General features: G+C 42.1%; 1 protein-coding gene across 2 annotated transcripts; it reads left to right on the top strand.

Moving 5' to 3' along the window:
* Positions 1 to 920: 920 nt before the first annotated feature.
* On the top strand, positions 921 to 16,330 carry bnip3 (BCL2 interacting protein 3). Of its 2 annotated transcripts, none has more exons than XM_063222010.1 (6): positions 921 to 1,210; positions 2,364 to 2,647; positions 9,154 to 9,232; positions 9,471 to 9,577; positions 11,356 to 11,511; positions 14,684 to 16,330. In XM_063222010.1, exons 2-6 carry the CDS (start codon positions 2,391 to 2,393, stop codon positions 14,727 to 14,729), a joined length of 645 nt encoding a protein of 214 aa, XP_063078080.1. In that variant the 5' UTR covers positions 921 to 1,210; positions 2,364 to 2,390; the 3' UTR covers positions 14,730 to 16,330. The 2 variants fall into 2 exon arrangements, with proteins under 2 accessions (XP_063078080.1, XP_063078079.1); XM_063222009.1 differs by having other exon boundaries at positions 922 to 1,210; positions 2,364 to 2,598.
* The last annotated feature ends 784 nt before the right edge of the window (positions 16,331 to 17,114 follow it).

The raw sequence follows: 17,114 nt of genomic DNA on the forward strand, positions 1-17,114 counted from the left end.
TCAAAATTCCAATCAGCCAAATGGGGACAGCAGCAAACATAAAAAAAAAAAAACGTGAGGGCCATTCCATTGGAGTGCAGATAACTCTGGAAATAGTCCTTTATCTCGTGACAAATCCTTATGGTCAAAATTTGTCCCATTTTAGAGATATTGCATGTCAAATTTGCAGTAACTGCAATATCCAACCCAATACCAAGGCTTTGAAGGCATTTTTGTCAGTTTCAATGTTGGTGTTACTGCATTTTGTCTTTGTAATAGGCTACTCCAAGTCAGCTTCCTCATACTGAGCTGAAGGCTACATGACTTGCTGAAGGGCACCTCCCCTTTATGTGGAAATCTGTGGAGAGAACTGCACACACACACACACACACACACACACACACACACACACACACACACACACACACACACACACACACACACACACACAAAGCCTATATGCATCTGTGGGGAGTCTGGTAACAATTGAAATTCCTTACAGCACAGAAGCCAGCTCTCATGTATATTTTGTTGAACAGCAGCTGAATGACTTCAGCCCTAATCATTTGAATAATAGTAGGCCTAATGGCTATAACAACAATATCAATAATACAAGCCAGACAAAGACTGACCAATATTTAGGAATGAAGGCCTAGTGTAATGCAATTCTACAGATAACAAGATAAAATGCTTTCGATAGGCTACACTAGGCCTAGCCTGGCTATATCAGCGTATTGAAAAATTAAAATATGCCTATAATCTACATTACAAACATGTCTCATGAAGTTTTCAAAATAATAATAATTATCATTCATTAGCCTATCAAGTTCACTTATCCAGTATTTCATTAGCCTACTCCCCGACAAGGCGTCTGCAAGAGCCTTATTTGGGGCAGTCATACCACAGGTTTCTATAGGACAACGTCCTGGTGCGTCACTATTTATGAGCCAGATTTTTTTATAGGCTAGTCGGACAACTGAATAACACACCGTTCCACTTGTGTCGTTCGAAAAGCCATAGTTGATGCCTAGCAAAAGAAACCAATTCCTTGTATCGGAGTCAATTATCCAGAGGAAGGCAAATTCGTCACATGTTTTGTTGATATCACGAAGACAGATTTGCTAGCTTCAAAACATTCGATTTTGACCAGCATTTGGTTTGCGGACCAGGGGATATTTTGAGACCAAAATGACGACAGAAAAGCACAATAACCCAGAAGAAAATTTACAAGGTAAGTGAAAGACTTTTACGAACGAGCTGCCATCTGTTAAAATGTAAACATTGGTCCTCTTCAATCAAGGAGAACTGCGAAGTGCTACGTGTGTCATCAGCCTGGAACAAGCCTATCTTTTTCACGCGCCAAATGGGATCGCCAAAATAGCCTAACCAATCTTTAATTCTGTGTAGAATGTAATGGTACCTGCTGGTTGCATGCACGACACAACACCAATTTAAATGGCTTTTCTTTGTTTGGCAAGGTGGTTGCACACGTGATTGTTTGATCTCGCTGTGTTATTATGAAACGTGTCACCCTGGCCGCATTCTTCTAGCAGCTTGTCTTTATATTACCCTTTGCCAGTCGAGGGGAACATGCCCTGGCATGAACAAGCCACACGTTGCCCGCATGTCACCGAATATAATGCCTTCAACAAATAATGCCTCTGTGTGTATCGCTAGCCTAGGGAGGCTATGTCTTTTAAGAGTGTCAACAACACCCATGCCACCACCTGCTCGGTAGGCTTATGGTGTTGTTTTGGTTCATGATGTAGCTCTACTAAAATACACAACCAGAACATGTTGATTGTTTTGGCGCTACGCATTCTGTTGTTACGCTGCTCATATGACAGAGGTATTACTCAATGCAGTGACAAGGTACTGAAAAACAAAGTCCCCACTTTCCCCTGCAAGCTGTTCCTGTGACGCAACCCATGGGAGGGTGTGTGTTAGGTTTCTCCTCTGGCGATTGGATGTTGGATGTGAGGGTTAAAGCCAGAGGAGAAAAAAACAGTGTTGTGGTACATGGAGGAAGCGGTCTGGTTGCTATTTTTAGACCACCTCAGTCATGCGTTTCAGGATGGGCCCTTCTTTATTTGTTAGCATTTTCATGTAGAGACAACGGGTGGGTGTCACTGGTCAGGCAGGCAGGCAGGGGGGCTACATTGACAGGGTTGCCAGATTATAGTGATGATTCCCAGCCCCAAAACGGCCTAAAACCCATCTGGAATCACTAAATCCCGCCCAATATGCACTAAATTCTATTGATTTATATGGCCATAAATTTGCAGGAAAAACCTGCCATTTTTACCTGCAGACGACCATCCCAAACAGCCCAACCTGGCAACACTGTAATTCATTGATTGACACATTCTCCTTGTCCCACATAGGCTCCTGGGTGGAGTTGCACTTCAATAATGGCGGCGGTGGCAGCCCCTCAGCTCCAGCTCCCGGTGCAGCCTCGGGGGAAGAGCAGGAACAGCTTCCTGGCTCTGGTTCTGGTCCGGCCGCTGAGCAGCAGCTTCCCGGCCCGGCTGCGGCCAGTATGGACATGGAGAAGATGCTGCTGGAGGCCCAGCACGAGTCGGGCAGGAGCAGCTCCCGGGGAAGTCTGCCATGTGACAGGTGTCGTGTCTGCTTTCATCCCCCATAAAGCACTCACAGCACAGTTTAGGTAGCCTGATTATCATCATCGACTTTCAAATCCCTTCGAGACTTGGTCTGACCAAGAGCATAACAATTATCGTTTCCCAAGTAGTCTAGTCACCAGAGGGGGGTCACGCGCACCCCCTGTACTTGTTGTCGAAACCTATTTTTTTAGACTCCTCCATATGTCTAATTTACAATAAGAGATGTTAGCATTGCAGCAAATTGTCCCATGGGTGTTTTTCAGGGCTCATCTTGGAAACTGTGCAATAGCGATTTATACAATTCTGACATTTGACTATTCACATAACTTTTGAACCAGACATGGTACAAAGACAAATGAGATCACTTTTCCATATAATTCTAGCATGGGGAATTGATTGGAAGGGTCAATAGGTTCATAGAAACATGTTTAGACTACTTTCTAGGAGAAAAATGACTAAAATGTATCAGATATTCTAGAAATTCTGACAGGAACTAGTGTGTAGATTTTCAAAAATGGTGTGAAGATGACATTCATTGCAAGCATTTATGACTAGAAACATTCTTTAACTTGAGGTGACTACCATACATGCTGTCATTAACATTAAAACATCCCTGCCACCTTTTAAGGCTATGCTTAGTCATGGTTGATGCGAAAAGCATAATATTAGCAATCAGATGCATTGATTACTTGACCCTTCCAAAGCGTTCAAAAACATATTTTTCATGGTTTACAATAGTACCAGAAGTACTTGGACAGAAACAGACTTCATGATGAAGGTATAAGGGCCTGGTATCCACACGTGGGGCCTATGCTTTCTGAGCAGCATCGTTGGGAGCATATACTTTTGTATAAACAAAAGGACATCAAAATTACATACTCAACATCTGCACCGTGTGCTGTTCATAAAAGATGCTGCAGGTAGCATAACATTCTCCATGTTCTCTCCAGACTTTGTCATGTCTGTCACATGTCTTCAGTGTGAACCTGCTCTCATCTATGAAGAGCACAGGGAACCAATAGTGAATGTGCAAGTCTTTATGTCAGGGGTGGGCAATTATTTTGGCCTGAGGGCCACATTGGGTGTAGAATATGGATCGTAGGGCCAGATGTCGCAGGCAACATGCCTGTGCCAATAATGATAAAGACTGTGATGTATACTGACAACATAATTTCAAACCTGTACACTGCACATTTAGATGTGACCTTAGCTAATCTCACACCTGCAACACCCTTTCCTTTTCTAACTCACTCCTGCAACATCCTTTCCTTTTCTAACTCACTCCTGCAACACCCTTTCCTTTTCTAAGAATTTTAGGTGTGAGTATGGTACTTTGGATTTTTTTTTCCATTTACACTTTTGCACATATCACACAAACATCACACACAAAGTGTCCACAACCAAACCACAAAAAAACCCCAAAAACATCATTCATTCCTACCCACTTCACATAGAGGTCTAGCCAATGTGTTAAACTTATGTTAGTGAGTTTTACTGTGTCTATGTACTTATGTACTAAGGACCATGTTGTAGACCTGACATCCAGCTGCTTGCTGTGTGTTTGTAATTTCTTCGATAGACTTACTATAGACTTTTTAACTATTGAAGAAGGTACTTTGGATTTAAAAGGCTTTGTGGGCCAGATGAAATGGCTCAGTGGGCCGCATGTGGCCCCCGGGCCTGAGTTTGCCCATCCCTGCTTTATGTTATCTGGTATATGCAAATCGCTCCCTACAGTGCTGCTTTGTAGGAATAGGCCCCACTTGTGGACACCAGACCCTCATACCCTCCTAATGAAATCATCCTCATCATCCTAAACCTCTCTGGAGCTTTTGAGACAGTTTCTAACACCATCACCATCACCTGGATTGATGCTCATCTTGGATTTATCACTATCAATTCAGTCCCATCAATTCAGTCCCACATCAAAATAGTCACCAAATATGCTTTTTACCATCTCAGAAAAATCTCCAGACTCACTCTCAAACTCTAACACACACACACACACACACACACACACACACACACACACACACACACACACACACACACACACACACACACACACACACACACACACACACACACACACGCACGCAACCTTGGGTGTCTTGAAAGTCACTAAATAAATACTGTAGAATTGTTATTGCTCCTGAGCATTTGAGCATTTGACATTAGTGGCCTAAAAAGCTTATTTGTGCAGGGCTCTATCAATCCCACTGCTGGGTTGTAAGCCACCCTATGGCCTCCTCCATGTCCCTTGGTGTACTGACATGTCTCCTGACATATCTTGCATGTTCTGGACATTGTGCTGAAGGACACACCCAACTGTCTTGCCACAACACACATAGATGATGGGAGGTGAAGCATTTACCCATTCCAGTTTACACAGGAAGCAATGGCATTAATGGGCTTCATCAGTGACAAAGGGTTGGTGTCCCAGTAGAGAACCTCGCTCATGCACCTCTCCAGGGATTTTCTGTAGTTCACTCTCTCTACACCAGTAACAAACCGAGTGATGGGTGAAGAGTGTGAAGGGTGTTGGGCGTGCCCTGGGTATTGGGTTGTTGTGTCTGTACCACATTTACAATGTCAACCTCTTTCCTGAGTCTCATCACCCCATGGCGAGGATATCCACCAGAGCTGTGTCATCTGCAAACTTCCAAAGAGGATTGGTGCTAAAGGTTGTTTTGCACTGATGACTGAGCACACAACCTTGGGCCCTGTGCTGAGAGTCATGATAAATGAGGTACTTGGAATTTGGTGCTTGTCTAAAGAAGTCTTGAAGCAAGTTGCAGAGGCTGGTGTTGATACCCAGATTGTACAGTCTGTAGATGAGGTACTGGTGCTGAATGCTGAATTGCAATCCATGACCAGCATCCTCATATGTCAAGAGCATTCTCTCATATTATTTTTTTGTACAGATGGATTAGGGCTGGAAGGACGGGAGAGATCACCTCCTCTGTGGGATATTTGGCTGAGTATACAATGTGAACAAGAAGAGGGTAGATGGATGGATTTGTTTTTGGATGTGCAACATTACTAGCCCTTCAAAGCATTTCATGATGCATGCGTCAGGATAGGAATGATTTCTTTGGCACAACTTTGATGGTGGCCGCTTTAAAACATGATGGGATCATGGCTTGTTGGTAAAGAGAGTGTTTAGCAACTCTGCTCTGTCTTTGAGCACACAACATTGGCCATTGTCTGGACCAGTTGGTTTTCATGGGTTGATTATGGCAGACACAGAGTCTGACACAAACAGTCTGACACAGACACAGTGTTTCTCACTGATGCCTGGAGAGAATGGTGGTCAAATCCAAAGCTTTCATTTTAACATTAAATCAGAGTGCATCCTAGAGGGTATACTAATTAGCTGGTTTAGTAGGTTAGAGGTATATCATCTGGAGCCTGGACCCCTAATGTTCTTTACTAAAGGATAACAATAGGCATATATATTAGCAGGTTTACCACTCATTGTTGGTTAACAGTATACCATGTTCTCAGTATACCCCCTGGCTTAATGTTACTATAGATACTCAGAGTTCGGAGTATTTGTTGCGTCTTTTATTATGCTTGTAATGGAGTGACCATCACTAGGGTTGTGGGTGTGTTCTGACTAACATGCCAATGAGCCTGGCTCTTTGGTGTAGCGGTCAGAGCCCCAGTTTACTACCCCGGAAGGACTGGGTTCGAGTCCCTGGCTGGGCAACTCTACTCCCCTTCGCTACAAATGGTGTCAGAAGTGGGATGGCTACCATGAGGCTATCGGAAGCATGCCCATTATTTGTTAGCCGTAATTGCAGGTGAGGGACCCTCAGGATTGGTGACCCCAGTGATGGGTGAAGTATTGATGATGGGGCACACTGGATGGGAGAAGCATGATGGGCAAGTTGCGTGAGGGACACCAAGAGTGTGTGAAGCGCTTCCAGAAGGGGAAGGCAGTGTGATGGAGTGACCATCACTAGGGTTGTGGGTGTGTTCTAACTGACATGCCAACGAGCCTGGCTCTTTGGTGTAGCGGTCAAAGCCCCAGTTTACTACCCCAGAAGGTCTGGGTGCGAATCCCGGCTGGGCAACTCTAATCCCATTCGCTACAATGCTATTGCTACAGGTGTTTGGGCATGTTGTGTTACCATGGAAATTGGGGTGGCTTCTTCTGGTAAATTACAGCAATGTGCAGGAGCTGGCTGGTGTGTTGCATGTTTTAAAGCAATTAAAGGGTGAATTTGTTTGCGAGAAATGATATGCATTGTGCTGCCAACAAGGAGTTAGGAAATACCCAATGAAAGTATTCTGATTCTAAATCTTCAGAATTGCTGGAAAGTGGGAATTTTACATTGTTGTTAGCGGTATACAGTAATGCAATTACTCAGAACATGAACTGATCAAGTCAGAAACATGGGGTAAAACACCTATATTGATATTATTATCTGTATTGGCTATACAAGATTCTGAGCCTACACATGGCAGTTTTTTTTCCCACAAATTTCGATCTTAGAATTAAATTCAATAAGATTATTTCATGTAGCTAATGGACTTCCTCAATATCAAAATTTATTCATAATTACTTACCCATAAAGTAAGCATGGTTTTAAGAATATTATATGATCACAATACATGTCAAACATCACTATTCCTGGTCATTGTATGGTAATTTTCAGACAATGCTCATTTTGTGGGCCTGGTGGCGGCCATCTTGAAATTGAGGCCTTTCTTGTCACCAAAAACTGGGTAAACATTTCTTATGTTCTAAGTACTTCAGATACTATTGTAAACCACTTTAAATATCAACCAATTTAAAGTCATCAATGCATCTGATTGCTAATATTATGCTTTTCGCATCAACCATGACTAAGCACAGCCTTAAAAGGTGGCAGGGATGTTTTAATGTTAATGACAGCATGTATGGTAGTCACCTCAAGTTAAAGAATGTTTCTAGTCATAAATACTTGCAATGAATGTCATCTTTACACCATTTTTGAAAATCTACACACTAGTTCCTGTCAGAATTTCTAGAATATTTGATACATTTTAGTCATTTTTCTCCTAGAAAGTAGTCTTAACATGTTTCTATGAACCTATTGACCCTTCCAATCAATTCCCCATGCTAGAATTATATGGAAAAGTGGTCTCATTTGTCTTTGTACCATGTCTGGTTCAAAAGTTATGTGAATAGTCAAATGTCAGAATTGTATAAATCGCTATTGCACAGTTTCCAAGATGAGCCCTGAAAAACACCCATGGGACAATTTGCAGCAATGCTAACATCTCTTATTGTAAATTAGATATATGGAGGAGTCTAAAAAAATAGGTTTCGACAACAAGTACAGGGGGTGCGCGTGACCCCCCTCTGGTGACTAGACTAAAACGGCATGGTCGACCGACCCGCCTCCCTTGGTTTACTAATGACTGTATGCTTCCAGACAAAGTGAAAGGAGTTCCCGTTTTTACGGGAGCTCAGAAACGATATTTGTATTGCTCTTGGCCTGACTAGAAGCGAGGCTGAAGATATTGCGTCACTAGGAAGGCAGGGCTCAGTCTGGCTACAGTTAAGGTGCGGTGTGGTCCGGTCTTCTCACAGGCTTTTCCAGGATCTTCATCTCATTCTCCTCTGCGGTACAGAAGTCAGAAATACTGATCCTTTTTCATGACAATCATGTGTAATAAATACTCATAAAGCACCCACACATTTTTGGTGTGGTCCCTTAAAGGGTAACCTCAGCCAATTTTAAAATGCAGTTGTAATGCTCACACTACCATGGACTTGTCAGTACCTGAGATTTGTTTTTTCTTTCTTCAGCCTTTTCCAAGATCCTGGTCATTGTAATGGGGGCAGGTGTTTGTTTACATTGAAACATTTTTTTGATTTATTCCCAAAAACATCCAAAAGGTTATGCAACATCAGCAGACAACTAACAAACAGCGATACCTTTTGGGAAAATATTTGGAGTAGCCCTATGTTCAGATTTTTAAAAATGTAAACAAAAGCTGCCCCCATTAGAATAGCTCATATCTTGGAAAGGGCTGAGCCAAAAAATGCAGCATCATCCGGTACTGACAAGTCAAGGGTAGCGTGACCAATACAACAGCACATTGAAATTGGCAGGAGTGCTCCTTTAATGCACTTCTACATCAGCAAGGAATGGGCCATTCATTGTGTACCAGGCGTGGTGATATGCTGTGATGGTGTAGCCTAATATGAAGTCCACAATATTACAGTGTTATTTTGTCAGTCCCCATAGAACACTCACACAGTTGAGTTGAGGTCTCCTCCCCGGCTGTCCCGAAACCAGAAATGTCGTTCTGATATACTGTGATGATGTGTGCTAAATTAAGAACAGATTCATGGTAACTATTTATTATTTTGCCCGTCGTCATAAAAAAGCACTCACGGTACAGTTTAGGTGTGGTCTCCGGCTCACACAATTCTCCAGGAGCCAGAAATGCCGTTCCTTTGTGTGCCGGCCGGGCATTTTTTGATGCATGCTGTGATGTGTGCTAAATTAAGAACGTGTTTTTAATAATGTTCACTATTTCTCTTTGCCAGTCCTCCAAGGTCACAGACGCCGTTGCACCTGCGCAGAGGCTCCGATGTCAACAGCTCGGGAGGCAAAAACAGCTCACAGGTACGGTATGCTTTTGTCATTCTTGTGCCACCCACAAATCAACGTGTCAACGTCATGTAAACGAATTAGTAGTAAAGCATCTGGTGTGAACAAATAAGGACATCCTGACATTCTTACAATGTGTTATATTAGTATGAGGTATTGTATTATTACAATGACTATTACATCCTTATTACATTTGTTTTGAAAATTGTCATGTGTAGTCTTTTGGCTATTGTCGTCTTCCTTTCCTGTTCAGTCTGAGGAGGACTTCCTGGAAAGACGCAGGGAGGTGGAGAACTTGATGAAGAAGAATGCAGACTGGATTTGGGACTGGTCAAGCCGACCAGAAAACATTCCACCCAAGTGAGTACTGTGGTCAAGTTAGTACCCGCCTTGCAGTAATAGAACCCGGAAACAATGGGCCAATGGAACCTCTATCTCTCTACTCTCCCTGGTACTGTGGTCAAGTTAGTACCCATTCCACCCAAGTTAGTACTGTAGGCAACTCAAAGCATCCCACCACCCAAGTTAGTACAATAGACAATTCAAAACATTCCACCCAGTTGGTGCTGTAGACATGCCGACCGGAAAACATTCCACCCAAGTTAGTATACTGTAGTCAAGTTAGTACCCATTCCACCCAAGTTAGTATACTGTAGTCAAGTTAGTACCCATTCCACCCAAGTTAGTATACTGTAGTCAAGTTAGTACCCATTCCACGCAAGTTAGTACTGTAGTCAACGCAAAACATTCCACCCAAGTTAGTACGATAGACAATTCAAAACATTCCACCCAGTTGGTGCTGTAGACATGCCGACTGGAAAACATTCCACCCAATTAGTACCGTAGACAATTCAATTGTGTCGCTGTTGACAATGGCTTTGTCAGTGCTAAGCTTTGGCGGACAGTCACAGTTAGCTTGGCCTGGCCATCCATAGATTTCCACTCAATTCACATTGCCCTCCCTTCACCTTAGGTCTGGGTTGGGTCCTCAAGGAGAAGATTACTCATGTTGGTAAACATCTGACGAATCAGCGATTGTGGATGGACAAGGGAGTAGGGGTGGAGCGGGGGTGAATGGTGATGCACATATATGTTCAGTTAGGTCAGGAAGGGCGTCGCGCCAATTACTCCAGGCCTTGTGGGTGCGTTGGTTCTGGGTATTGTAGAACACAGGAGGAAGAAGAGAACTCGCACACCAAGAGTTGCCGATACAGGCAACTCCTGCATCGGCAACTCTTGGTGTACGAGTTCTCTTCTTCCTCCTGTGATGCACATATATGACCACATTATTATTCAAACATTAGCGATTATGTAAAATCAGCATTAGTGATTGCTTCTCAATTCTGGAGATTCAGACTCTCTGTATGGATTAAATTAGTTCAAGTCAATTGGTATGACCAGGTGAACTCACAATCATGATAAACAACATGTTACAGTCTACAGTACCATTGGGGAGAAAAGGCCACTGGGGAAGATCTGAACCTTTGTTTCTCCAAAGAATTGAGATTCTGGTTAAGGTTAAGGGGCACAAGGTAGGATGACTTCATTTGCGCAGTGCCCATGGCACGCCTGTCTCAAAATCTACACCATAATGAAAAAATGCTGTTCAAATAAACTCATCACGGAATGCCAGCAGTTGATACAAATCTGAATACGGTATGTAAAGCGATGTTTCAAATGAAAAGTGTTTCCCACGACACTCGTTCGGTCCGACGCTGTCAAAAGTTGCATGTGGGGTTTTCTGACAATGGACCGTGGAAGTCTACGCGAGAGGCATCGTTCACTTACTAATGACTCGCATAAGCATTGGCTGACTTGGGACGTGATTAATTAAACTTTTAATCCTACCTGGAGCCCCATTAAAAACTTGAAATTGCAGTTTGACAGCATACACAGACATTTGACAGACACCACTGCGCAGGGAAAATAGCAGAATGCTGCTCAAAATCTTAGCATGAATTGAAAAGAATTTTGAATTTTATATTTGTGATAAGGTAATTGTGTTTGGTAGCGTAATCATTAATTAGGTAAATAAGGTTTTTAGTGATTAAGGATTATGATATTGCAGTTTTGCTGCTTTAAAGCAATGCATATTATTGTTTTTTTTAAAGTAACATTATCTGCTCTTATCTACTCAGGGAGTTCTTGCTGAAGCACCCAAAGCGTTCGTCGGCGGCAGCGCTCAGCATCCGTAACACCAGCATGATGAAGAAAGGGGGAATCTTCTCTGCAGAGTTCCTCAAGGTGTTCCTTCCCTCGCTGCTCGTCTCACACATCCTTGCTGTGGGCTTGGGGTGAGTTGAATATATCAATGATCTGAAACTCCTATGTATGCACAGCCAGTTTCCAGGAGCTGGTTAAGTGCGGTCATCAGTAATCCAAGGGAAACAAGAAAAATCGCTGCACACTTGTGGATTTAATTTTGCTGCTTTCTAATTTAGTGAACAATGTGTTTCACTTGCAATTTATCAATAGATCAATATGTCAATATCAATATTACTCATATAGCACATTCTCACTGTGGTTTTGGGGGTTAATTGAAGGGCCGTAAGCATGAATATTTACATAGGCCTAGTAATAAATATTTACCGGTTTGATCAAAGTTCATTTAGCAGTCAAATATGTCTATGACTGTTGATTCAAAGCGGCGGACATGGAGAAGATCCACCTACTTATGTATGAAAACAGTACATGTTCAAGTTGGAATATTTAGAAATTGATTGTGGTGGAAAATATACATGAATAACGTAACATTTTTAAATGGGCAACATAAATTCTTGAAATTCACTACTAAAAAAATTACATAACTCTACTTTTAAGGCCTTGGACAAATGCATCTCTGTGTGAAGTGTTGGGTGATTGGCTTCTTCTGCTGAAAGCTCACGATAGAATTTAGATTTTTCATAACATCTGAACATCTTACATTGCACAAGATATTGGCTACAGTCCCTGGAGCAATGTGGGGTTAGGCGCCCTGCCCAAGGACACTTTGTCCATGGATGATATGGGATTTGAACCTGTGAACTTCATATTGAAGGATCAACATTACAGTTATTAGGCCACCGCTGTAATTTTAGAGTGTGGAGTCCGCCAGTCCGCTATCCAGCCATGGAATAAAAATACAAAGAAAAAAGGATTTTTTTCTGACTCCTCACTCTAAAATTACAGTCAGCGTTTGTCCTGTACCTTTTCCTGGGATGTACACAATCTCTGGGATGTACACTACTGCAGCAGGTCAATGCATTCATTTGTAGACATGTTTGAGTGTATATTTAAAGGTGCACTGTGTAATATGTTTAGTGGTTTATTTCCAGAATTCATGCAGCCCATTCACAAATGTTACTCTTTTTACGAATACTTAGCACCATCTTCATATTTATATTCCTATACACATGAACAGCATAGTTGCAATACCTGCTCTGGCCACCATCCTTCACAGTGCAGTATTACAGTTTTTCTCGATTCCTTACACACAATTTTCGGAATCAGTTCTCGAATTCTCAAAACTCTACACACAAATCTCTAAATCTCACACACAACGGGCAAAACTCCTCACTACCTCTGAAAAATGCACGTCTTGTCTTACAGTAACAAGGCCTGGTGACAAGTGCTTTATCTCATCATACTATAGTAGCTGCCCCCCAAATCTTCACAATCGTCTCTGATACTCTCGTTTCATGGTCCAGTAAAATGTAGATGAAAAGTCAGACATTACAGCTGCATATTTATAGACTATTGCAGATCATTCCAGTCACAGATGTGAACACAATTTCCTACCATCACCCCTTTATATGTCATAAGTACGTAATATACTTCATATTTTCACAGTTTATTTTCTTTTGTAAGCCCCTGGGGGAAACAAAATCTTGGCTTTAAAATGGTAATGGGGCCTCGGGAGAGTTTATCCGTAGTGTTGTTTATATATTGAAACATTTATCGTGTTGTTCCAACCCGAGAGATCACGACCTGTACTTAAAAAAAAAGAATTTGAGCTTTGGCGTCTGCCCTTGCCCTCGGATGCTTCATTACGGGCAGACGTCCAACATTCATCTGCCGTCAGCACTGCTATTCTGGGTCCGCTATACGCTGCATGCTAGTCAGGGCCGGATTAAGATGGCCTGGGACCCCCAGGCTACAGGTTGCTGTGGGCCCCCCTGGAAGGCAAATTTCACAACAAATTTACATATACTTATTTCCTAGCTCGAAATTATGAAACTGTCTATCATGTCTACCGGCAGTGTTTAACATGGCAGATGAGCATCTTGCATCTTGTCACAATTCAGTAATTTTTCACTTCTGGTCAATCAAGGGCCCCCTGGCAGGTGGAGGGCCCTAGGCTGCAGCCATATCTAGCCTATGCGTTAATCCGGCCATGATGCTAGTCAACCGCTGTACTGTACTGTACTGGGCTAGACTTCTATTTCTGACCCCCCTCACTCCAGATACAACTTTATCTACGTGACAGAATGCACACACCACCGCTAGTGTGTTAAGTAATCACAGCCACACACACACACACACACACACACACACACACACACACACACACACACACACACACCAGACACACCACACCAGACACTGTAGTCTGGGGTGCAGTTATGCTCGCTTTTACAGTAAGCGTAAAATTCAACGTAAATATATCCTATTGATAATAATAATAATTATTATTATTATTATTGCCTTATAGCAATTACAACATTAAAGATCATTTAATTTGTAAGTGTTCATTAACATTTTGGGCACGTACTGTATATGGACTGTGAAAGACACTGAAACCCAAAATTTACTGTAGATTAGCGTTTTGTTATTAAGTTATCGTACTAAGGAGTTTTACCTGAATTGCTGTTTGACGAAAGCTAGTGAATCGTCAATGTGTAGTTCATTGGACAAGGCCATGGTCAGTAATCTGAAGTCTGTGGCTGGTCGTCTTCTGTAAGTGATAGTTTAATTTTACTGATGATATCCATCCAATTCATTGTTTGATGAAAGCTGGGAAATCATACTGTGTAGTAAGTGTCTAGTTCATTGGTCATGGTCAGTAGTCTGAATGGGATTGGTGGTGGTGATTGTTTAACCCCTTAAGACGCGGCTTTATACATTTGTTGTTACCAGTATGGTAATGACCAAGTCGTGGTGCATTACTAAAGGGCCTGTGTTGTGTCATAGTATTGTAGTGCTATGGTAGGTACATTTCAATGACTATTACAGCGAGCCACTGGAGGTACGGCGCGCATTAAGGGGCTACGGGTGTTTTCACACCTGCTCCCTTCCTGTCATTTAAGTGATCTCAGATCTGTGACTCATCATTTTCTTCAAATATGTGAACGCTCCAGAGTGTTTTAGTTATACTATTATACATTTTTATTAGTTTCAGTTCATAAAAAAACGTATTTTGAGTTTGGTATACGTAGTGATGATTGCTTAATCCCCATTTTGATCTCCACCTCTGCTCTGTCTCTCTAGAGTGTATATTGGGAGACGTCTGACAACCTCCACCAGCACCTTCTGAACTGAAGCAAGAGCGTGGAGCCCATCCATGGCTGCCTCCGTACGGCCCTGCTTGCTCTCCCACCCCGCTGGCCGACATTCTACCGCCGTCACCGTCACGTCACCGCTCAAGCCCCTCAGCACCAATCAATGCTCCTGCAGATGCAGACACGTCATGTGATCCAGCCCATGATCCCCCCCACCACCCCCCAAAGCCTCCTCACCCCTCTCCTCCTCGCCTGTGGTCCTCCTTCTTCTCTTCCCCCTCCTCCCCTCCTCTCCTCTCCTCCCCCCAGTGAATTCAGCTGGCTTCCCCTCTGATTCCCAGAACCTCTTCAAAGAAAAAGAAAAAAGACTCCCAGTATTTCAGGACACGCACACAAAATGGCTGTCTTTTTGAAGAGCATTTCAGAATACCATGCAGATTGTAGAGCATAGGGAAAAAAGGTTTTCAGCCGTGCTTCAATCATACAGTAAACGCTAAGTCTTGTTCTTAGGGTATCAAGCCTGGCTTAATTGAGCTCAATCATCGCTGAAGGCTGGTGTATTATTATTATTTAATCTATAAAGGGAACTGAAAGGGAACTTGGGCTGTTGGATTGGTTGTTGGGTGTGTGATGGACCCAAAATCCCAGACTGGTGGTGGAAGTGTTGACGGCATGACCAGATTTGCACGCGTTTTCTCACAAAATGTTGCAGCTCAGTGTCTCAGTGGATATTATGAAATATACACAGGGCTCTAAAATTAACACCAGCTAACCGGCCAAATACAGGTGACATTTTTTGGTTAACTTTCCACTTTGACCCATTTGTCAGTGTGTATTTGGCTAGTGAAATTTACATTAGTAGCCGTTTTGGCTGATGATGAAAAAGTTAATTTAGGGCCCTGAATATAATACTGTATAAATAAAATCCATGTGCTGGTAGACAAGAGTTCAAAAACATCTCAGACATCACTACTGGTATTTCACATCACCTCCTGAGTAAATAAGTCCTTTAAGAATTTAGAGCATGGATGTGGATCTGCTCAGGGTTTAATGGTGGTTTGGTCACCTAACAGATTGTATTTAGCGTCCAGTTTCATACCCTGTATCCAATCACATTTGTTACTATGGTTGATGGGTGTAACTGAATAAATAAAAAGGATTTCCCCACTGCTAGCTGCTAAATTGATCTTCAATTTCAGTACTGTGCAAACACTCTCTGTTAAGTGTTGAAGTACAGTAGACACTGGTGGATGGTTTAAGAGAACAGGTTGAGTTATTTGAAATTCAAAAGTTGACCAAAAGTGCAGTCGAATTTTCATATTATATATCAGAAATGATAGCTGCCTTTTGTTTAAAACACAAATACTTAGTTTGCCTTACTTCATTCTTCACAACCATTCTTTTTTTTTGCAATCTGTGAAAAACGAGCATCAAACTGCAGATGATGCAGGAATTATGACTGTTAAATGTAAGTGACTCCAAAGGGAATTTGCCTTGATGACTGCTGTTTTTTGTGCATGATGTGTAGCACCCGTAGTAATGCGACTTGTGACAATTTCACAATGGTTTTGTATTGACTGCTAAATGTGTAAAGTACATATGATATGAATAATAAAAAAACACTTTGTCAATCATACCCGCCCATTCTTGATCACATTTTTTTTCCCTGTCCACTCTATTAGAACATGGAGTGAAATGTCACCCAGATGAAGTCCTATATCAGGGGTGAGGAATCTTTTTCATTCAAAGGGCCTCGTCAAATTTTATAAAGTCTCCAAAGGGCCGTACTATATGAACACAAACCAGGATTTTCCACTGCAATTTAGCCCTATTGATTGGATTCACCTTTACAACAGACCCTACCTTCACTAGGTCCCTAGGAACTAGATCTTAATTGCATTGCAAATGTCATTTCTAAGATGGCTTTACAAAACACGTCAGTTTTCATGCGAAACTGCATAACATTAAATTAAAACGGCCGCACAGGCCGTAAATGGCCCCCGGGCCATAGCCATGGCCCAAAATCAAGGCATTGTGCCTGCACATATGAATGAACTACTTTACTGTGACTGTGCTCAGATTTCTCTAAACCAACAGTGAAATAAACGTCTCAGCGCAAGATGGGGCATTTTAAATCAATTGGATTCAATTTACAGAATTAAGTCAATTTAGAGTGCTACCAGGAACTTTGTAAAAAACTTTAAGATGGTGTCCTTTGGCCAGGCTTAGTTCATTTTCAAAAAAAGTTGTACTAGGCACTCATCTTCTTTGTAGTTAAAATGCCTTCATTTTAGTAGGCAAAACATAATTAAAACACTTTGACGCATTTCGACATGAATCCTTCGTCAGGAAGTGAGCAGTCTCTTGTGTGGCAAAGTGAAATACAGGTTAAAGGGACACATTTTTTGACATTCAAAATG

Source organism: Engraulis encrasicolus, chromosome 17 (genome assembly GCF_034702125.1).
Source record: "Engraulis encrasicolus isolate BLACKSEA-1 chromosome 17, IST_EnEncr_1.0, whole genome shotgun sequence".
In the NCBI taxonomy this organism is placed as follows: domain Eukaryota; kingdom Metazoa; phylum Chordata; class Actinopteri; order Clupeiformes; family Engraulidae; genus Engraulis; species Engraulis encrasicolus.

Bases quoted from the DNA above. Each gene is read 5' to 3' on its own strand.
- bnip3 (XM_063222009.1), top strand. From the start codon at position 1,168: ATGACGACAGAAAAGCACAATAACCCAGAAGAAAATTTACAAG. The intron at 1,211-2,363 runs GTAAGTGAAAGA...TGTCCCACATAG, and splicing joins CCCAGAAGAAAATTTACAAG to GCTCCTGGGTGGAGTTGCAC. The intron at 9,233-9,470 runs GTACGGTATGCT...TTTCCTGTTCAG, and splicing joins GAGGCAAAAACAGCTCACAG to TCTGAGGAGGACTTCCTGGA.